The 22,735-nt window shown below is 35.6% G+C and overlaps 1 protein-coding gene and 1 pseudogene across 2 annotated transcripts; both read left to right on the forward strand.

Annotated features, from left to right (window-relative positions):
• The first annotated feature begins 3,635 nt into the window (after positions 1-3,635).
• LOC129899347 (uncharacterized) lies at positions 3,636-6,818 on the forward strand. Of its 2 annotated transcripts, none has more exons than XM_055974286.1 (4): positions 3,636-3,971; positions 4,906-4,974; positions 6,251-6,357; positions 6,441-6,818. In XM_055974286.1, exons 1-4 carry the CDS (start codon positions 3,728-3,730, stop codon positions 6,540-6,542), a joined length of 522 nt encoding a protein of 173 aa, XP_055830261.1. In that variant the 5' UTR covers positions 3,636-3,727; the 3' UTR covers positions 6,543-6,818. The 2 variants fall into 2 exon arrangements, with proteins under 2 accessions (XP_055830261.1, XP_055830262.1); XM_055974287.1 differs by having other exon boundaries at positions 3,637-3,971; positions 6,434-6,815.
• A 2,242-nt stretch (positions 6,819-9,060) lies between these two features.
• On the forward strand, positions 9,061-14,446 carry LOC129900632 (DUF21 domain-containing protein At4g14240-like; annotated as a pseudogene).
• The last annotated feature ends 8,289 nt before the right edge of the window (positions 14,447-22,735 follow it).

The raw sequence follows: 22,735 nt of genomic DNA on the forward strand, positions 1-22,735 counted from the left end.
AACATATTCATTGGAATCTCCCATTCTGTTTGACAAAACAAAAATCGTATTTAACTAACAGAATGACCAAATAGGATTTTTGTTCAACTCGATGAAGTTTGTATATTCTTCGAACTAAGAGAAACAAAAACTTAATTAACTTGATGAAGAATTTATTTCTTCGAACCAAATTAATCACTGGAGTAGAAAATCTTTCAATTTTAGTCTCCAGCCCTCAAATAAAATAAAAGATGAATCAGAAATATACGACCTGTTACTAGTTTAACGATGAAGTTTTTATATTCTTCCAATTATTAATCGAATGAATCTTGAATACTGATAAAGTTTTGATATTCTTCGAATCAATATTAGATTCAGATAGAGTAGAAAATCAAAAAGGTTTTAATCTCCAGAAACCTCAAATACAAGAAAAAAATTAAATTCCTTAAGCTTGTTATCTCATGTATTAAAGTTAGTAAACCAGAAACAATAAAGATGTAAAGAATAAAACATTATCCGAGTCTACAAAATTCACTGTGAGTCCTTAAAGAATTTAATCTCCTCACTATATCCGAGGTTATGGATTATTTCCTCCCAAGATAAAATGGATAAAACATTAAAGAAGTAACAGTACCTCAAACTTCTTCAATTTTAGCGAAATCAGAAAGCAACAACTGTAACATCCCCTAAAAACGTTGTATACGATGTTTCAATTCTCGCCTAAATATGATACAGCCTCTGTATTTTGGGCATAACTTTTCATAGGAATATCCAAATTGGGTGATTCAAATTTCTGAGTAACCACAAGATCTTTACCTACAACTCTTGTGGAGACCATATTTTAAGTTTCGGAGGTTAATTAGGTCAAATAAATTAATTATTGTAAGACAGAATGCTATGACGAAAAGGAGTATTTATAGAAGAAAAATCATATCTTACTGTAGGATTATCCAAATTGGTTGATTCTTGAACGACATAAAACTAGACTTCTATATATACAATTCTTATGAAGACACCAAATCCTAATAAGGAATTTATCCTATTCAAACACAGCTCCGAAAAGGAGTATTCTGTCAAAGATAACTCATTTCACCTACCATGGAAAGATCTAGATACATTTGACATCACTCATGACATCAATATATTCCATTAAATTTTCAGATTTTTTTTTATAATTATTTTATTTATTGTTAGGTCTTTCTTTCCCACCTATAAATACCCACCTTATTTCCTCATTTTATTCATCAAGCTTTCTCAAGCAAGTCTTCTCTCTATACACTTCTTTACACATTCTCAAATATAGTTTTAGTTCTTAGTAGTGAAGAAATACTATTCCGGTGATTCATATACTCCGGGTAGTACACAAAACGTTCCGGCCGGAAGAAAAGTTAGGACTCAAGAGTATTCATTAAGTCTTTCGGTACCAACTAAAACTTCGGTTTCCAGGTATGTAAGGCTTCAATGAGAGTATTCCTTCCACTCTCATGTCTAAATTATTTTGATTATATGATAAATTATGTTTATTTTCTTTAAGCTTTACTCTAAGTTATGTGGGTATTTATCCATGGGTTCTTCCACCCATGTAGTCCAAAAACTCTTTCAATTAAGTCTCTTGATTTCAAGTAATATTTTCTTATGGTAAATTCTTATTTTTACTTAATAGTATGAATCATGGTTAAACTAATGATTATTGCTCTATTTTGATGCAACATAATTTCATATATATGAATTGATGGTTTACAAGTAATTCATCTATTTATCTATTTAAAGGCTCTTGAAATTCATGGTGGGTTGTTTAAAGCATGATTTTTAATTAATGGATTTCAAGGTATTTATGAATATTTATTTACATACATATTTGCAAGTTCAAGTGATTTGAACCCACCTAGTTTTACTATGTTTTTAATAAAGTTTGACTTAAAAGCTTTGACTCCAAATAAATGTTTATGAAAGCAATATCTATGATAAAAAGGGGAGTCTTATGAAATGAAAGAATGATGAAATGATATGAATGATGGATTCTTTATGCAATAAGGACAATTCTTGCATATTTGAATTATCAAATGTTTTAATGAGATATTCTACCGAATATGATGTTTGAATTCTCAAGTTATATGCTATGAATATTTTGAAGTATTAAACTATTCCGTGGGATTGACTTAGCACCGAATGAGGCATTGAGGTGGAATTCGGTAAGGGAATCCTAGTAGCAACCCCTTGTCTCATTAACTATGTGCCAACATAGGAGCCCTTGTAGGCTTAGGCTAATGGATCCATAAATAGCCCTTAAAGTTAAAGTTAAAGAAATGAATGAAGTTGACGGAGTTCTACCCAGCAAGTAATCTCCCCGGCCAACGTAGGGGGTTATGTTGGATTTCATGTAATAGCTCGCATGGTCTTAAATGTCGGTTATGGTTAATTTCCCACAAAATGAATGTTTTAAAGGATATATATATGATTTATTATGCATACATTAAATTATATTCCATATTACATAAATGTTTTAATGTTTTCCTCAATGTTCATGCATCCTTACATACTTAGTACATTCAAAGTACTAACGCATACTCTTTTGCCTACATGATATCACCATGTAGGGATCAGTGCTCCTCCTCGTTCTCCTCCACGTGGCTAGTTGATATTCCATTGAAGACTACTTTTGGTGAGTTCCCATGTTTCGAGAACAATACTCCTTTATCTTTTTAGCTTATAATATGTTAAGATATTTTACTATGACATTTCTTCTATTATAATTGAGGGTGAGCTAGGGACTTGTCTTAGCCCCATTAAATCTAATAGTTAGAGGTATTGTTGGACATATGTAAGTTGAAGATTTACTATTATGATTTCCGCTTATTTATTTATCATCATTACCTATGAAAGACTAAAAAAATGCTAAGAGGCTTGATTGAGGTACTTTCGGGTTCCTCATTCGCCATGCCACGTCTAGGCCCTAGGTTTGGATCATGACAGCAACGTAATCACACAAAGAACACAATTTTATTTGTAAGAAAATATATGCAAAAGAGAAAAAAATTCAATGATCAAAACTGAGAGGAAGCCTCTCTATTTATAGCCAGCAATGTTTTTTTTGGGAAGGAAAATGTCTGTTTAGAAGAAACATGTCCTTTCCGAATATGCAAAGGGAAACATCTGTTCGGAAGGAACAGGTCCCTTCTGAATCCACAAATTTTAAATTTTGTTTATTAGTTAATTCAGTAATTGTTTAATTTATGAATTTAATTAATTTGCGAATTGATTAATTAATCATTTAATCAATAATTCTGAATTAATACTGAATTAATATTAAGAAAAAAGAAATCAATTAATGAGATTAATAAATAAATTTTGTCTAAAAAATTATCAATCAATCAGAAGCTGAAGTCGAGCTGAACGAGCGACGACGATGCGATGAGGCATTCTCTACTTAACCCTTTATGAGTTAAAGGAAGTTTTTCCTAATATAAGGACGAAACTTTTCTTTTCTTCTACCAATGAGGAAAAAATATTTTTTTCATTTTCAATTCTTATTTCTCATTGACACTTCTCTTAAACCCAACATATTATAAATAGTATAAGGTACGGAAGCTATTTTTGAATGAGTAAAAAATTCAATTTTTTATTTGTAGTAAATATGAACGAGTAATATTTATTTTTGACCCATCCATATTCAATTGGATCAGCCCTTTTACCACTCCTATGACACATGTTCGCCCGGAACCCCCCAAATTTAATTTAGGGTTTAGCAATGGCTCTGTTTTGCTCACCCTGTAATAATTTCTTAATTTCACCTCCCCCATCGTTTACATCATCTGCAATTCAACATGTCTCGGTTTTCAAACCCCAATTTCCTTCTCTATCCATTTTTAGTTTTAAGCCGAGTATTGTAATTGACCTGTCTCAGATGAAACCTCACTCCCCTAAGTGCTCGGGTTCTTCAGTTGAGTCATTTAATGATGATGATAATTCTACTACAATTATATTCCTGAAAGGTACATTGATAAATTCCCTACAATCGATTTTATGTTCCATTTCAATAACTTTGTTATGATTAAAGATATACTATGTGAGGACTTGGGTGTTTTTAGTAGAAGAAAATGTTTTCTGGGAAATTTAAGTGGATTTCTTATTTATTTTCTTGTGTTCTGTACCCAAAATTATTATTTTTTTCCTAAAAATATTTGTATATAATTTATATAAATTCTATGAGAAGTGGGTTGAGAGGTAAGGGTGTGGAGTGGTGGGGATGGGGATGGGGGTTAGGGGATGGAGGTGAAGATGATGTGTGATAGAGAGAGAGACTTGGTCATACATATCTTTAGAGTGTCTATGATGATTTATATTTAGGGTGTATTTGATACGAAGGAAAATATTTTCCTAAGAACGACATATTTCTGGCAACCAAACACCAAAAAATTACTAAAAGGGGAAAAAACAACTTTCTTAGCTTATGTTTTTCTCTGATAATCTATTTGAGATAGTTTCTAAATTTTAGAGGGTGTTGGATAGTGAGACAAAGTTTCTTTTGGAAAATGTTTTCCGTCATATCACGCACCCCCTTAATTTTTGGTGGAGTTGTATAGCAATAAAGCTTAAAAAGTATGCTTTGTTGAGCTGCACAAACACTATAGACAGATAAAGGGGTATTGAGGAGAGCTTTATGTTTGAGGAAGGTTGTTATATTATTTTGTAATCTCAAGTCTGAACCTACAATCTCTCTTTGATTGAAAGCATATGAAAGAGATGCTATGCTGATGTATAGATTACGTGGTTTCATTAGTCTTCTCCATTAGCTATAATGCTTGGTCTGAGCAGTCGACAACAAATGGATCAGGAACTTTTGATAATGCGTTTTGTTTTTCCAAGCCTCAGACAATGATTCTGCTTCTTGTTTGGGTATTACATTCTAAAATTTGATTGATGCAGGACTAGCAAAGTCGACATCAGAGGAAAGATTGAAGGTGGTGTTTTCACAATTTGGAGATGTCAACCGAGGTGCATATTCTTTATCAAGAAATTTCTATGTACATTTTTGTCTTTGCCATTTTCTTGACAAAAATCATACTATGTGAATAAGATCTCCTGTTGATAGTTATTCGTGGGCGGAATGACCTGAGAGACCTTTGTGCTTGGTTCCGTTTGTAAGCTGGATCCTTATACTTACGACTTTGCCAATTGAACCCTTAAACTCTGAAACACAACATTTTAAACCCTTTTCTCATCCTATATGTGTGTGCCTGTAGTACACCCATTTACATGTGGAATTCCACGTCATTTTTAATTACACATAAGAAATTAAATGTTAAAAAAAAATAAAAAAATAAGGCTACTTTTGCATAATCTGGAAATTTTGAACATTAGTTTCTTCATATTTGCTTTCAAATTGAGCACCAAATTCATGTCAAATGGGTGGAATTCTTATCTATTTGACTTGTATTTCACCCTATAATATAAGTTCACAAATACAAACCCAACAAATCTTCATTACAATTTTAAATTTATTTCATAAATCCACAAAATCCATTTATTATTATTGAAGCTTCATTAAGCTTATCAATGAAATTTTTCAATTTACTCATATAAAATTCGAAAAATACTCATGAAATTGAGATTTTGGGATGGGTAATGTGGCAAAATGAAAAGGGCTAGGGGTGGTGTTGGTTTGCAGCAAAAGAAGAAAATTTTGAGAAAGTATTTAAGGGTGAGGCAGTGATGCGGGGGCGTTAAGAAGAAGAAGGAGGTGAGAATGATGGGGTGGATCCAAAGAAGAAGGAAAGGAGTGGAATGGAAGAAGAAATTTGGTTAGTTGGGGCGGGGGGGAGGGGGGGACTCCAGAAGCTTTGAAGAAGATGACTTCTTCATCTTCTTTTTTTTTTGGGTGTTTTTCATATTTTTTTAAAAAATTTTAATGCTTTTTAATATAAAATATTCTTTTCACTTGCTTTAAAACGCGTGGAATCACGCATTATTCCAAGTCATCAATATTAATGCCACATATGTTTGGTCAATGGTTAGAGGTGTTTAAAATATTGTGTTTCAGTAAGTTTAAGGATTTAGTTGGCAAAGTCGTAAGTATGAGGGTCCAACTTACAAACAGTGCCAAGTACAAGGGTCTCCCAGGTCATTCCGGCGTTATTCGTCTTAAGAAACTCCCATATTTTTTTCCCTCCCCGTGTTGCAATCAAATTATAATTGATAAGAAACTCAGCAACCATTGGAGTTTGCATCATTTATGCTAAGGTCGTACTTTTTCACCCTCCATGTGTTGCAGTCAAGATCATTACTAATAAGAAAAGTAAGCAATCGTTGGGGTTTGCATATATTTGGTTTCCCGATAATGAATCTGCACAATCTGCTGTCCAAGAGATGAATGGAAAGGTAGCATTTACATACGTATATCTCCTGGTTTGGATCCACCGCTACATCCACATCTGATAATCTCTTCACTGTCAAGTTTTTAGATGGCAGGTTTATACAGGTTCAGATGGCAAAGCCTGGATCTTGCAAGCCGAGCATCAAGACAACACCTTACAAGTTCTAGGCAACTCCGATCTAGCTTCTAGCTAGCATTAGCAGCCTGTGTAGTGTGAACAAAGGATACTCAGGCATGGATGAATTCATGATTCAGTAGCACTCGAGCAAACCTTGTTGATAATCAAAAGAGCTATTCCATGCTAATATCTGAACTAGGCTACGCTTGCTATGTAGACTTTAGTTTGTGCTGTGCATATTTATACCCTGCAACTTCTGTATCTTTTGATAATTTATAAGCGCAGCAGAGTTTGAGCACAAAAAAAGAGAAAAAGCTAGTTCAGAACTTCTGATGTAGCTAGTCCAAGGTTAGATGACGATTAGAGAGTCAAGGCGACCTCTTGCATATCATGTTTTAGCGGAAACAAAGTTAATAAAGATCACTTTGGGGGGGGGGGGGGGTCACTGTGGTGTGGCTTAATGTAGAGCAGTCCGCCTTTACAACATAGCATCAAAAATTATTTAAAACTTCGGAAGATGGTCACCCTTTCAAAGGGTACATAACATCTACCCGGTGACAATAAAAGAAGTGAAGAAAAGATTAGGGGGTGAACACAATTATAAAGACCTAAGAAATTACCTTTGTTTTTTCCTCATTATAACCGAGGTGTTTTTGAGTTAGTTCGTAGGCACTTCAATTATACCTTAAGATAATCGAGATGTTAGGGTTATTTTTGTATGCGCTGCAATCCTTGAAAAATTATTCACTTTATTTTAATTTGTTTAATTTATTTTAAGTTGATATAAAATTTAAAAAACAAAAAAGTTTTCTAAATTTTGCATCTTAAATTTAAAATATACCAGATATATCAAAATATCTTTTAATTTTATAATTTAAAATATAACATGAAAAATTGAAATTATAAAGTTCCTTAAAAAAAGGATGATAAATGAATTAAAATGAAGAGAGTACAAAATTTTCCTTTTTTGGTAATCACAGTGGCTTCGGCAGGGAGAAGGACCGCCGTACTGTACCAAAATAGCAACTGAATCCAAAAAACAAAACAAGGTAGTTTCCATCATGTTCTACGCTATTACTCCTTCTATTTTAATTTATAGGATACTTTTCAAAATTTAAGATTTAAATAAATTTATTTTTATTTTGAAAAATGTTAAAAATTTCATATAAGAATTCAAGATCAAACTAATTATCGAAATTTGAACTGTGGCCCAAATTGAGACAGAGGAAGAGGAAATTGTTACATTCCATGTTCATCTCGTAAAGCGCAAAAAAAAAAAGGAGAAGAAGAAGGTTCCAATTTAAACAAGAAGAATCAGTAGCAAAATAAAATAAAATAGAATGATGCACATGAATGCAGTGGCAGTAGTTATAATTGCCATGAGAGGCCCCAATAATAATTCAGTTGGGGCAGAAATTGCATTTGGGACAGTAACGTGGTTCATCTATGGTGGGTTGTCATGTTTTTTGGTTCTTCTTCTTTATCAAGTCTTCAATGTTACTTGGTTTTGGGTTGTGGAAGAAATAAAAATGATAATTTTTTCAATAATACGCAAACACCTCCCAATTACATTTTCACAATCGCTAGAATCATGGAGATGCAGTTATTCTCCAAAATCTACTATGATCAATTGCTCGAGCAAAACACGAAAACAACTGAATGAGGATCGGACTAGGCTACTTAGTCTACAAGAAAACTGAAAACTATTCAAAGAAAGCTGTTTGAAGAGTTTTGAAGGCAATGACTAGCCGACTAAACAAGGCATCAAGGGATTTCAAGAGCCAAATGGATGCTGAAATTATATATATATATCTACACACACTCTCATTGTATTCAAATTACTTGAAGTCCTAGTCTCTCAACAGTGAGAAAGTGTAGGCAAAATTTGTTGTTGCTGAGAAAATGTAAAATTCACTGTTGTAGGGATTCGTTCGTGGTGACTGAAGAACTAAAACCACACGTTTTCGCAGTGCACATGTAAAACCACTTGTTGCTTGTGCTCGAGTTAAACAAGTTTGATCATAGTGAAACACTTTGATTGAGTGGAGCCTGGATGTAGGCATGCTGACTAATATAAAACCGAGTTTGCATCTTTTTTCACTTTGTATTTAAATTACTGTCGTTAATTTTGATTCTTTACTTGTTCTCATTCAGTCTGTGTGTTTAAAGGATTTCCAGAATTAGTTTCTGGAATCTTAAGTTTTTGATAATCAGTATTCTGCAAAAGTTTTTCAACAAACACTCAATTCATCACCTCTTGTGTGTTTATTTAATACCCGAACTATGAAATAAAAGTACTGGACTTGAGTCCTGAAGCTGATTATAAAGTAATTTGAACTTTTTAATAAGAACAGTTTGTAATTTGCTCATTAAATAATTTCCTGGGATCCAATATCTACTTTATCTCTGCATTGAAACAGGATAAATGGATTAAATATAAATGTAGAAATAGCATTCAGTTTGTTTGTTTCTTTTTTGGGAGAATCTGTATCAAAGCATAACTTCTACTTTTAATGGAATGTTCACCTTTTCAGCTGTAATACTTCCCGTTGTTCAGAAGCAACATCAACTTCTTGTGACCCTACTTCTATGTAATGCCGCTGCAATGGAGGCCCTTCCCTTATACCTGGACAAAATGTTCAACCAATATGTGGCCGTTATACTATCAGTAACTTTTGTCTTGGCATTTGGAGAGGTAAATTGAACCATTTGACTTCAATTAAGATTTCCACATTTAAGACCTTGCATGATGATCTTATCTTCCTCCTATTTTGGTTTTGCAGGTTATTCCTCAAGCAATATGTACCAGGTATGGACTTGCGGTGGATGCAAACTTTGCTTGGCTTGTTCGTGTTCTGATGGTCCTATGCTACCCAATTGCTTACCCCATAGGGAAGGTAATCATTGCAGTTTTGAAGTAATCAAAGACAAAGCAGGACGTGTATGCTAAGTACCAAAAGTAGAGATAGCTAAGTCAATGAATGATGCCAAACATATGCATTCTCCACTTAGAAGGAGTGTCGTAATTTAAGCATCTTGGATTCTGAGTTCTTGTTGAAGCCTTAAAATACTCTTAGCTGATAAGAATCGAAATCTGTTTATCGAGAGACATATAACACATGATTCTTCTCATTTTTCTGCATCTGTTGACTAATGGTGAAGTTCTAAAAGCTCTTATGAAAATGTTGGGATGGTCTGTATTTCAGATCCTAGACACTGCATTAGGACATCATGAAGTACTATTTAGACGAGCTCAGTTAAAAACTCTTGTTTCTATCCACAGTCAAGAGGTCGGTGTTGTATCCTTAATTTTCCGTACTGAAAAGATTGTTGAACCAGTAATTTATTACTTCTAGTTCCTTTAGCTTTTCAGACACCATGGTTTCTTTTAATGGGAATGTTCTGCAGGCTGGCAAGGGAGGTGAGCTCACACATGATGAAACAACAATCATTAGTGGAGCATTAGATTTAAATGAGAAGGTATGGACACTGAAGCGGTCTTATCGTTGCCATGCTTCTCCAGACCTCAGGTTTATCAATTAATAATGCTTGGGTTTTAAAACATCCGTAGTTCCTTGTTGAATTCTTTGTAGTTGTGAAAATGGACCACATCATGAGAAGATTTTTTTTTGTCAATTAGAAATTTTTGCCTAAATTATCAGTATCCTGAAATCTTCATGGTTCAATACAGATCACTGCTATCTATAATACTTACTCTTGACCCGATAACAATTAATTGATTCTTTTTTCCCTCCTGTTTTTTTTTTGAATTTGATATTCTTGATACATTACTGTGATGACCTGGGTTTTTTTGTTGTTTGGCTTTTGTGTTGTAGAAGGGGAGCCTTTGAGTAACTGGTAAAGTTGCTGCCATGTGACCAGGAGGTCACGGGTTCAAGCCTTGGAAACAGCCTCTGGCAGAAATGCAAGGCAAGGCTGCGTACAATAGACCCTTGTGGTCAGGCCCTTCCCCGGACCCCGCGCATAGCGGGAGCTTTAGTGCACCGGGCTGCCCTTTTTTGGCTTTTGTGTTGTTGAAAGACTGCTGAGGAGGCCATGACACCCATTGAATCGACATTTTCATTGGATGTCAATTCAAAGCTGGACTGGTGAGTGTGGTGCCATTATTCTTCCAAGCTTCTTTGGTTCTGAAGACATTAGTTCCAAGGCATGAGATTCTGTTATCAAATATCTGCACACCATCTTTACTTAACTTACAGCGTTGGACTAACAAGTGTTTAACTGTTTTTTGTTTTCCAACGTGACTGCAACTTATGATGATCTAGCGATTGATAAGTACTAACTTTGAATTGTCAGTGAAAAAGTTATATTATATTTTATGCTAGGTTGCCCAAGTTCAGCTCACGGCTAATTTCTTGTTAAAAAGACTTTTATTAGTTCTATAGCTGAACCTAAAAAATATTTCAGCTGACAACTATTCCGTCATGATCTGGAGATTCAAAATGAAATTTTTGATCAGTAACATGTCATGATGTGACATTTGAATCAGGTTGGTGATATGGTTCAAATTGAATGGTCACAGCCCACAGGCATGTGATATTATGGTTAATATGTATTGCACCATATTTAACAAGGCTAACTTTTCCTCTTCATGTTTTCCCTAACTTTCCCGTTCCTTTGGATGGGGCAGCAAGGAATTTGAATTAAAGGCTAGCCTCTTGTCAATTGAACTTTAGGTGTGAACAATGGGCTATGACCACCATTTTTTATTTTCTTTCCAACAAAAAAGAGAGAAAAAGAAGAAGAAGAAGAAGAAAAGACCTCTTTCAGATGAGCTATATGGTGTATTTCCATCTTGGTAGCTCCTTACAGAACTATGTAGTACAAATATTTGTGCCTGTCATTTTTTATTCGTGAGAGTCCTGGCAGGGCTTACCTCACTATACATGAATAATTGCTTGGTATAATATGTTCTAATTTTGTTTTTGCCTCTAAAATTCTCTATGGACCATGCATGTAAACTGAAAGCAACTCTATTTCTTGGGTATTAACCCTAGAAATATTCTCTAGAAGAACTTTAGTAGTTGACTAAACCGATCTTCTGTGTCCCTATTATAGGGAGGCAATGGGTAAAATTATTGCTCGGGGTCATAGCCGAGTTCCAGTCTACTCAGGTAGTCCAAAGAATATTATTGGACTTCTACTGGTGAGTTTTTTGGAGCTCACCATCAGAGCACTCTTGTAATCTTCCTACTTCAGTGAAATTGTGATTGTTTCAATTTAATTTTAGGTAAAAAAATCTTCTTAACATACGTCTGGAAACTGAGACACCATTAGTGCTGTTTCTATCCGCAGAATTCCACGGTATTAACTTTTTACTACTCTACTTCCTGCCTATGCATGTGTTGATCAGTAAGCTCTAAATCTTCTTTTCCATGAAACTTTTCAGAGTTCCAGCTGATATACCACTATATGATATACTAAACGAGTTCCAAAAGGGTAGCAGTCATATGGCTGCAGTAGTGAAGCTTAAAGGGAAAAATAAAAAACCTCCCTTGGTACTTGAGGAAGAGAAATCTGATGATAGTACAGTCGCTGGTGGAAATCCTCATGTAACTACCCATCGTTTGATGGAAAAGGGTGAAAAGGCGGAGAGTGTCGTTGTTGACATTGAGAAGGCTACAGTACCGGCAGATACGCCTCCATCATCTGCTGATGCAGTGACAAATGGATTTCCTGAGTCGTCAGATGATATTGAGGATGCTGAAGTAATAGGTATTATCACTTTGGAAGATGTTTTTGAAGAACTTTTACATGTGATCTTTGGGGTTCTTCTAGTTTCTTGTTACCTCTTTTACACATCTGAGTGTAACAGATGGAAATTACAATTCAAGAATTGTCATCGTTGGTGCAGGAGGAAATAGTAGACGAGACTGATGAGTATGTTGATGTACATAAGAGGTGTGTGAGAGCTGGAACTTTATTTCACTCAATTCAATATTATAACTTTCTCCAAATATTTACAGGATACGTGTGGCAGCAGCAGCAGCAGCTTCATCAGTGGCACAAGCTCCATCAATCCGGAGGTTAACAGCCCAAAAGGGAACCGTAAGTGCACCATTGTGTGTACACACAATATTTTCTAGATACACATAGTTTCAAGAAAATAATTTCATTCTGTGGCATCATCGGACGGTATACTTAGTGATTTCAAGTGCATAGTTAGAGCTTTTCGTGTGGACCTGACTCATCACAAATTATTACTAAAACTAGTCTATTAGTTAATAGTAGGTATATCTGTTAAAATTGACAAAATTCTAGTTGAATTAATGTAAAGATTTGGTAGGAAGATAATCCTTCTTTGGTATAAAAAGTCGGGATAGGAAATTTATAGTTGAAATATTGGTAAACCATTAAATGATTTCACAAAATAAACCTTGACATTTTAATTCATAATGGTGTTATGGATGACATCAAGAGGAAGATTTCATTCCTATAAATAAGAAGCTCTTGGTTCATTTGTAAAACACCTCTCACCTGTCTTCTCATCTTCTAAGGCATTTGATCTTCTTTCTCTCTTGTAGTATTTCACTTGTATTCTTTTGGAATGAAATAAATATTGGTTGATTGTGTCCGATGATTAAGCAAAAAAAAATAAACTTTTGCCGAACCTAGTAAATTCTTGGTGTTCTTTTTTTTTATTATTATTGAGCCCGTTTGGATGGACTTAAAAAAAATAACTTTTAGGTATGAAGTGCTTTTAGAACTATGAAGTGCTGAAAATTAATTTTATAAATAAGCAGTTGAGTGTTTGGATAAAAGTGCTTATGTTGAAAATAAGTGTTTGAATTTTAGGGTTAAAAGAATAAAAAGGGTAATTTGGGAATTTAGTTAAAATATAAGGAATATAAAAGTAATTTCCATGGTCAAACAAAATAACCTTAAGCACTAGGAAAAAAAAGTTAAAAATCCTAACTTTTCATTTTTGACTGACTTTAAGAACTTTATGGCTAAAAGTTAACATTAGGCAAACACGTCCAAAAGGTAAAAAAAGGGTTTTAAGTTGGTTTTGACCAACTTAAAGCCAATCCAAACGGGCTCATTGTCATTTTTACTATTTATTAGCTGTCTTTAGATATAGTAGTTGTGATTTCATCATTCTCTATATATTCGGCTTCCGCAACAATATCCGTCTTCTTAAAAAAATTATACATCTATTTTGCTATTGTCAATGCAAAAGGCTTTTTGAAGTTAAAGAAATAATACGAACCATTACTGATTATAGAAACAAATCTATGACTAGGCCAATGTTGTGAGCTCTCATCCTTCACGCCATCCCTTGCCTTTTGTAAAAACAACTTCTCGGTGAAGTCTCCAAGAAAGGTAAAAAGGGAAACAAAGAGAAAATCTGAGTTGAAGGGAAGCCTTTAATCATCAACTCGCAATAGCTTCTTGAATTGCAGATTAAAACCTACTTAAAGTTGGGGCTCACTTTGTGTCTGAATCTCTTTTAAATAATTCTTTAATTGTTCATCTTGATGATGCATTCTTTATATATCCATGGGGAATAATTTTAAAGTGGCTTTACTGGTAATATAGTTTACTATGAAGTATTTGTTGCCCCTGATTTTTGCTTTTCCTATAAATATTCCAGATCATTACAATGTGATTGTACTAAAATAGTGATGGGAGAGGAGAGTTCTATGTTTTTGCTGTATTAGTGAATTGAGTTTTTTGTTTTGTTGTTCACTAAGAGCTGCTACTGAACAAATTACTGGTCTTTCTAATTGGATTCCACAGGGAGTGCAAAGCAAGGAAGGACAAAACACCAAGAAGTCAGGTGAGTACACTTCCATCTCAAGAAAGACGCAAGGGAGTCTTGGAGAGCCTCTTCTTGGGAAGAAGAGATAAAGAGTTGGTAGCTTGGTAATCTCAAAGTCCAGTGATGTTCTTACTGCAACCTGATGTATAGTTTTGTGAGTGCATATATAACATATTCTTCTGTATAAAACTTTGGCCCCATCTTGTTAGAGAATCATAAAGTTATATGTTTCTTTGTATATAATATTCTAGTTGATTTCTAAGGATTTAGATATGTAGTTACCTTAGTTAGCCTTCTCTTTTCTTATATTTAAATCATTGTATTCTTTGGATAATAGATAAGTAATTCTCCTTGTTGTCCCTTTATTCAATATAGTAAAACAAAATATTTGTAAGATGAAAAGAAGAGACAGTATCTGAGTTCACAGAATTCACTGTGTGTTCTTAAGAAATTTAATCCCCTCACTATATCCGAGGTTATGGATTGTTTCCTCGCAGGATAAAACTGATAAACTATTAAAGAAGTAGCGTTACCTCAAACTTCAATAACTTCAGTGAACTCAAAAGGCAGGAACCAAATCACATAAAGACTACTTTTATTTGTAAGAAAATGTATGCAAAAGAGAGAAATTCAATTGAGAAAATTGAGGGAGAAGATCCCTCTATTTATAACCAACAAAGGGTAATATGAAAGAGTGTTAATTGTGTCTTATCAGAGAGGTCACAACCCTTTGGAAAAGGGACAACCTTTCAGAAATGTCACAACTCTTTGAAAAAGGGACAACCTTTCAAAATAGTCACAACTCTTTAGAATAAGCACAACCTTTATAAAAAGTCGCAACCCTTCGTTTATCTTTCACACTTTTAAAACCCAACACTCTTACCATAGTATCCGAGTCAAATCCATCCCTACTTGGGTGTAACAGCCCGACTTTTTGAAACGTCTAAATTAACTGGTAACTTCATGTAAAAGACAAAGATGGTGAGCAATAAATTAAGAATGAAGTGGTATGTAATATTTTAAGTGTTCAAGGGTTGTATCTCAAGTTTTGAAGTTAAGCAAGTGGCAAAAAAAATTGGCAAAAGTTATCGTAAGTTCCTTTATAAAAATTTCTCTAAAATTTGGGTTAAATGTCTCAGAGATTTTCTCCTAATATATAAGGATTTATAGGACCCACGACCTATCAAATTAAAAGTCTATGAGTCTAGTTTTCAATGTAACAAACCGTATGTTCATACAACTTTAAAATAGGAAGATATTTGTATTTTTATAAGACTACGCAAGCAGGCATGTGAAGTGTGCACATAGGTCAGTGAAGCTTTATAAAAGGTTATCTTCTTCATTAATCCTCATTTTCAATTCATGAAAACCCCCAAAAATCAGAGAAATTACCCCTTAATCATTCTTACAAGTTGATAATCTCATCTTGGATCTTTAACGAAAATTGCTCTACGTTACGAGTTGGTCACTTTGGTATAGTTTTCTTTATGAATTGTGCGGCGTAGCTCCGTGGAGGTTGTGGTAGCAGCGATTTTCCTGTGTTGTGATAGTTTTTAGTTGTATTACGAACCTAAGATCAAGGTAAGGCCCTCCTTTCACTAATTCTAACTTCGATAAGCCGCAAAAAACCATCTACGATGAAAATCCATATTTTTTTGTTATTGGATTGTCATGGTGTCTTATATTTGATGTATTAATTATGATACTTCCATGTTATAGTAGCAAGGGGGTTCATTGAGAAGTCCATAGGCTGCTTGAAATCATTGAAAATGTATGTTAAGGTTATTCCCATTTTTCGGCACATTTTCTTAAAGTTTAGGAGCAATACAAGAAGGTTGTAATTATCGTTGTTACACATATAGCCATGATTGTTGGTTGTTGGTTGCTCGAGTGGTTATATTCCTGTCTTGTCGGGATTCTTATTCTGTAAGTAGTGGTCCTATGTTGGGCACGGCTTAGAGGCTATTCATATAGGTTACTTATAGCTAAATTGCTCGCCTTTAGCCTATTGAATTGTTATTGTTTCCCTTGGATCTATTGTGGTTAGCTGCAAGAATGTGATCTTTGCCTAGAATGGCTATGTTCTGCCTACGGGGCTATATTGATGCCTAAAAGGTCTATATTGATGCCTGAGAAGGCTATGAGTTGCCTATGGGGCTATGTTGATGCCTAAGAAGGCTATTTTTTGCCTACGGGGCCATATTAATGCCTAACAAGGCTATGAGTTGCCTACGGGGCTATGTTGATGCCTAAGAGGGCTATCGGTTGCCTATGTGGCTATGATGATGCCTAAGAGGGGTATGTGCTGCCTACGATGCTATATTATTGCCTAAGAGGGATATGCCACTGACTATAAGGCTAGGAGATTTTCTATAGGGGTATATAGACAGATTTGGCACCTTTTGGCTTATGAGAGCCTAGGCTAGGTGGTCTTGTTTGCTGTTTGTACCTGTCGAACTTATGGGGGCTTGGTTAGATTGTTGTTTGATTATTTTTTATATGTTTAGAATCAGGGGCAGGTCAGTATGCTTTATTTTGTTCTTGATTTATCTATCTGATTATTCTTAAAATATCATGATACCTACTCATAGTCTATCGCCTTTCATACTCGATACATTATTTCGTACTAATGTACCACTGCCTAGGGGCACTGTATTCATGCTTGTATGTCACGCCCCGGGAGGGTACCCTAGGCGTGGCCGGCACTCGAAAGCCATTTCTGGCCTCTAAGAGAACCACCTAGTCCAGTCACACATTCATTCAAACACATTCTCTCAGCGGAAGACTCAATCAATGAAGTACTATTCATAATTTAGGGCCAAAGGCCAAATAATTATCAAATCAACCAACAGTTATAGAAGAACTACTCAAAAGAACAATCCAACATTTCTACGCTCCGATCTATGAAGCCTCTATCAACAATCTAGGAGGTGCCAATGACAAGCCCATGGCTACCAACAATCAAAATAAAGGAAACAACAAAAAACTATACAGGAAACTCAACATCCTCCGGAAACTAGGAGGACTCACCAACTAGCTGGGAGTGTGTGGATCTTCAACGATGCGCCGGTTGATGAGTATGTAAAATGGCTGAATGAAACAACATCAGAAAGGACCGAATCAACTCGGGAATCTCAACTCAGAAAGAAGTACAACTCAAACAAGCGTCCTAAGTCTAAGCAAGAATATAGTTTAGACGGGACCAAATCACATATAATTCAACTCAATCCGACTCAGAGTACTATCAATACCTATGTGGGAGTTTTTCTTATCCAAAAACCATCACTTATGAGCCAGTGACAGTACAACAAACCGACGTTGTTGCCGAGTCCGTTCATACTTTGCCAGGGTATGAACGAATCAACCAATCATGGATCCAATCCAAAAAAGTCCTATAATTTCAAGACAATAATTTTGGGGAAGCATTCGACTTTAACGGTTCAATCTCCTCCTACGTTTGGCGACGTAGTTATTGGGTTCGAGTATGGACTATACTCTTGCCTAATTCGGTGCTCGATACTCCTCCCAAGACTCAATGCTCATAAAACTCCATCCAATTAACTCAATCAAATCATATCGACAAGTCTCATTTAGAACCTTGTTAACTCATCAACTCTATCACCATCAAACATCTCCCAATCATACTATCCGACCGATTCCAATCATATCATTCAAGAGTAAATTTAAATATACATTTATGGCATCATACAAACATATCCAACCATTTCTCTATTCATTTAACACATCTTTGGAACTCATCACAACTCCAAGGTTTTAGACCAACAATTTAAAATGAACAACATATTTAAGAGAATTAGCATTTTTGTCATAATCCACATAGTTAATAAAATCAATAAAGTATGTTTAACAACTCATCTTCATCAACTCATACTCACGTGAAGGTTCTTTCTAGAAATTTATTGTATCAACAACATCAACATAACAAGAATCACATTAATGGATGACAAGACTCATTTGGACATAGGCCTATCAAGAAACTCCATTCTAATGAAAATTTAACCTCAAAGAAAGTGTAGGGCACATGGGTGGACTCAACCCATATTTTGACTAGCCTTACATATCTTAGTGAATACTTGAAGAAAACCTTGATGTTGGGTCTTCAATGAGAACTTGAACTCTTGAAGCTCTTGGAGGCACTTCTTGTTGGAGAAAGATTTCTAAGAAGAAGAACAAGAAGAAGAGAGGGATTTCTAGGGCTTTTAGAGAGAGAGAGAGGGATTGAAAATGGTCCCAAAAACGTCCCAAAGCTGTGTATATATAATTTGGGGAAATACCCAAATTGCCCTTTCTCCAAAAATCTAGAAAATAGGCCAAATACACCCTTGGCGTGATAGTGGCGCATCACGCCACTGCGGTGCCAAGTCAAATAGGCTAAAAACCTGCACATCTGCTAGTGGCGCGTCGCGCCAAGGACCAAACTACTGAGGCTATTTTATGGCGCGATAGTGGCGCGTCGCGCCTTTACAGCACCAAGCCCAAGTTTTCTGAGTTTTGGAAAATAGGCTTGAAAACCCTGCACATCTCATAGTGGCGCACCACGCCAGGGACCAAACTACTAAGGCTTGTTCCTAGAGCGATAATGGCGCATCGCGCCACTGCGGCGCCAAGCCCAGATTTCCAGCAGTTGCAACCCAGGCCTGAAATTCCTGCCGTGCTAGTTCGTCTTAAGATCGTTATATCTTTTGACTCCAAACTCCAAAAATTATATTTTTGGTGGCATTGGAAAGAAGACTCAACGATCTAGCCAACAAAGCTTTAATACTCTTAGAGGTTTGCAGACTAGTATGTCGGTTGTATAGCTACATTATGTCCATGTTAGCATGGTTTGTTGGGTTGCTGGGCTTGGTAGTTTTTTGATGCATTATCTTGTTATATACCTGCTTTCAGCTTCAGTATAGAGAGCATGGTAGCCTCGATGGCCCAATCAGGACTTGTGTGCTAGTTGGTTACTTCTTTATATGAACTATTGAGAATAGTTATTTCTTTTATAGAGCTATTGACAAGGGCCTTACTGGCTGAGGGCTTAATTTTAAGCTGATATATACTTTATGTTTTCTTGATTGCGTGTGACTGCCAAGTGCTAATAGCAAATGATTTAGCAGGGTCAACTCTAGCCTGAGTTTTGACATTAGGTGCCAGTTGTGCCCCTTGAATTTGGGGCATGACAAACTTGGTATTAAAGCAACGTCATATCCTAGGAAGTCTGCAAGCTATATCTAGTAGAGTCTTATTTATAAATGTATTGTGCACCACATTCTATAAGCAGGAAGCTACAAGGCATGTTAGAATGATTACCTTTTTCTTAATCAAATCTTGTTATAGAGTAGTCATAAGAGTTGTATTCTTTGACTTACGATTTTTATCAGGCTTGTTCTCAAACCACGCATAATGGCAATATGGGCATCACACGAATTCATGCCACTATGCAGAACATAGAGGTGCTTTGACATCAGTAGTATACGACTGAGAAAATTGAGAAAGGCAACAAAAGAGGGCTAGGCCCATGGGTTTTAGATAGAGGCCCAAGGTTGCTCCAGACCTCGAGATTTAAGGGGACCACCTATACCCCACAACAAAAGTCCCAGGGTGGCAGGTTGATCTTCAAGGGCGATCAGGTCTGGGTAAAAGTTCACGAGCATCAGACTCACAGCAATGCATAGACTCAGAGTAGTGTAGATCAGTTGCACCATATTATGATACATGCAGTAAACATATGTCAGTAGATGCCATCAGGGCTCCATAACATGCTATTTTTATGGCCAATAGGGTCAGATACAAGGATATTGTTCGTTTAGGACAATCAAGGTTCAACAAAGATAAACAGATTACCAAGAGAGTCATCTTCCTCAGTTTATCTTATAAAGCGGGGTTCCAGATTTTAAAAGGTAAAGGACGATGCCAAGAGGAATCATCTAGTTCTGGCAATAGCCAGAATTGCACATATCCATTACAGGTCATCAAGATTCATAGTTATCGCAGATGTTGTGATAGGTATATTGAGTGGTCTCCCCCACTGTGTTTATGTTTTGATAGATCCAGCTCCATATTATCCTATGCTATCCCATTACCCGCTAGGAAGTAGTTCGAGAGTAGAAGGGTAATACACTGAATGGTAGGTTTATTTTCTATATTAAAGTAATGAAATTATCGCTAAAGGTAGAATTTACCATGCTATCCAACTATAAAATATTAATTTTGAGCTATCGAATCTTTAATTTATTTCAGTAGCTAATGAGTTTTTAGACGAGCTTCTTGATATTCCCCTAGAACGAGAGATTGATTTTGCTATCACTACATTATCAGATGATCAGTCGATATCAATTCCCCTATATAAAATTGCACCAACATAACCAAAGGAATTAAATAAGCAACTTAAAGAAATATTAAATAAGGGCTTCATCAGGCCTAGTGCGTCATCATGGAGAGCACCACTATTATTTGAGTAGAAGAAAGATGGGTTGTTGCAAAAGTGTATAGACTACCAAAAACTGAATAAGGTGACTATCAAAAAATAACTATCCACTACCTAAGATTGTGGATTTTTTTGTCCAGCTCCAAGAAGTCTGATTTTTCTCAAAGATTGATTTATGCTTAGGGTACCACTAGGTATAAGTTTTGGAGAGTGATAATTTTGAGATAGCCTTCAGGACTAGATATGGAAATTTTGATTTTTTTGTGATATCTTTTAGGTTGGCGAACACCCCAGCAATATTTGTGAACTTGATAAATAGTATCTTCAGGTCATTCTTAGAATTGTTGTCATTGTGTCTATCATTGATATTTTGATATATCTAGTTCAGAGACCAAACATAGAGACCTTGTCCGAGAAGTGCTTCAAGTACTTTGAGATCGGAGGTTGTATGCTAAGCTCCCAAAGTGTGAGTTTTGGTCGCATTATATGTTTCTTTTTGGGTAGTATTGAATCAGATGCTGGTATTCAGGTTGACTTACAGAAAATTAAGGCCGTAAAGACTTGATGTAGACCCATGACCCCGACAAAAGTTCATAGTTTTTAGTAGGGTGTTACAGAAGGTTTGTTGAAAGATATTCTTTAGTTGTAAGACCCTTGATAAAGTTGAATTAGAAAGAAACTAAGTATCAATAGACCAAACCCTGTGAGCGAAGGTTTTAGAGGCTAAAAGATATATTGACTTCGGCACCAGTTCTGACCTTATCACAATATCTAGAGGGCTACACAATGTATTATGAAGTTTCAAGCATTAGGTTGGTTTGTGTGTTGATGGAACACGGAAGGGTAATTGCTTATGCTTCTAGACAGTTAAAGAAGGATGAGAAGAACGACCCGACCAATGATTTAGAGTTGGCTGAAGTTATTAATGCCCTAAAGATTTGGAGGCATTACTTGTATGGATTTTATGTTGATATTTATATAGATCATAGGAGCCTTCATTATATTTTTAGACTAAAAGAGTTGAACCTACGACAACGCCGATAGCTTGAATTATATAAAGATTATGACATGGATATCTTATACCATTCAAAAAAAGCCAATATAGTAGCGGATACCCTTAGTCATAAGTCTATTTATAATCTATTATATTTGGGAGTGGAGAAGTGAGAGATATTTTAAGAGCTTCATCAACTAACCAGTTTGGGGCTTAGACTATTAGACTCTGATGATGCTGGGGTTATAGATCAGTAAACAACAGTATCAACTTTAGTTGTTGAGGTGAAGGCACAACAATACAAAGATACCAACTTAGAGCAGCTCGAAGGCAAGGCTCAGCAATAGGAGTCTTTAGCCTTGGATTCAGCAGGAGACGGAATCCTTAGATTAAAAGATCAGTTATGTGTTTCGAATATTGCAGTCTTCGACAACAGGCTTTTGAAGAGGTACACCATTCTCGTTACTCTATTCACCCAGGATCCACCAAAGTATACCATGATGTTAAAAAGATGTACTGGTGGCACAGGATGAAGAAGGACAGTGTTGTGTTTTGTGACCAAGTGTCCTAACTTTCAATAGGTGAAGGTTGAGCATCAGAAGCCAGTTGGGCTAGTCCAGGAGATGTCATTCCTTTATGTAAGTGGGAGGCAATTAATATGGATTTTATTACTGGGTTACCTCAATCGCGACGTAAGCTTGACTTTATTTGGGTAATTATTGATAGGCTAACAAAATCAGTCCATTTCTTACCAGTCAGGACTACTTTTACAATCGTAAACTATGCATGGCTTTATATTAGATAAATTATTTGGTTGTAAAATGTCCTACCCTGTAAAAAGGATTCTCCAACTGATGATTTTTCTATTTCGAATTAGTATCTATTATCTCTAATATAGGGGCATAATTTATCGTTAACTTTTGGAAGTCTTTCCCGAAAGGACTGGGGATACAAGTTAATCTCAGTACATCCTTTCACCCTCTAACAAACAATCAAGTTGAGTGCACAACTCAGACACTTGAGGATATGTTACGTGCATGCGTGCTAGACTTCAA

Source organism: Solanum dulcamara, chromosome 8 (assembly GCF_947179165.1).
Source record: "Solanum dulcamara chromosome 8, daSolDulc1.2, whole genome shotgun sequence".
Classification (NCBI taxonomy): domain Eukaryota; kingdom Viridiplantae; phylum Streptophyta; class Magnoliopsida; order Solanales; family Solanaceae; genus Solanum; species Solanum dulcamara.

What these genes read in the sequence shown, in the direction of transcription:
- LOC129899347 (XM_055974286.1), top strand. Translation starts at nt 3,728, where the DNA reads ATGGCTCTGTTTTGCTCACCCTGTAATAATTTCTTAATTTCACCTCCC. An exon ending in TACAATTATATTCCTGAAAG is followed by an intron (nt 3,972 to 4,905) that starts GTACATTGATAA and finishes TGATTGATGCAG; the next exon opens with GACTAGCAAAGTCGACATCA. An exon ending in TCCAAGAGATGAATGGAAAG is followed by an intron (nt 6,358 to 6,440) that starts GTAGCATTTACA and finishes TCAAGTTTTTAG; the next exon opens with ATGGCAGGTTTATACAGGTT.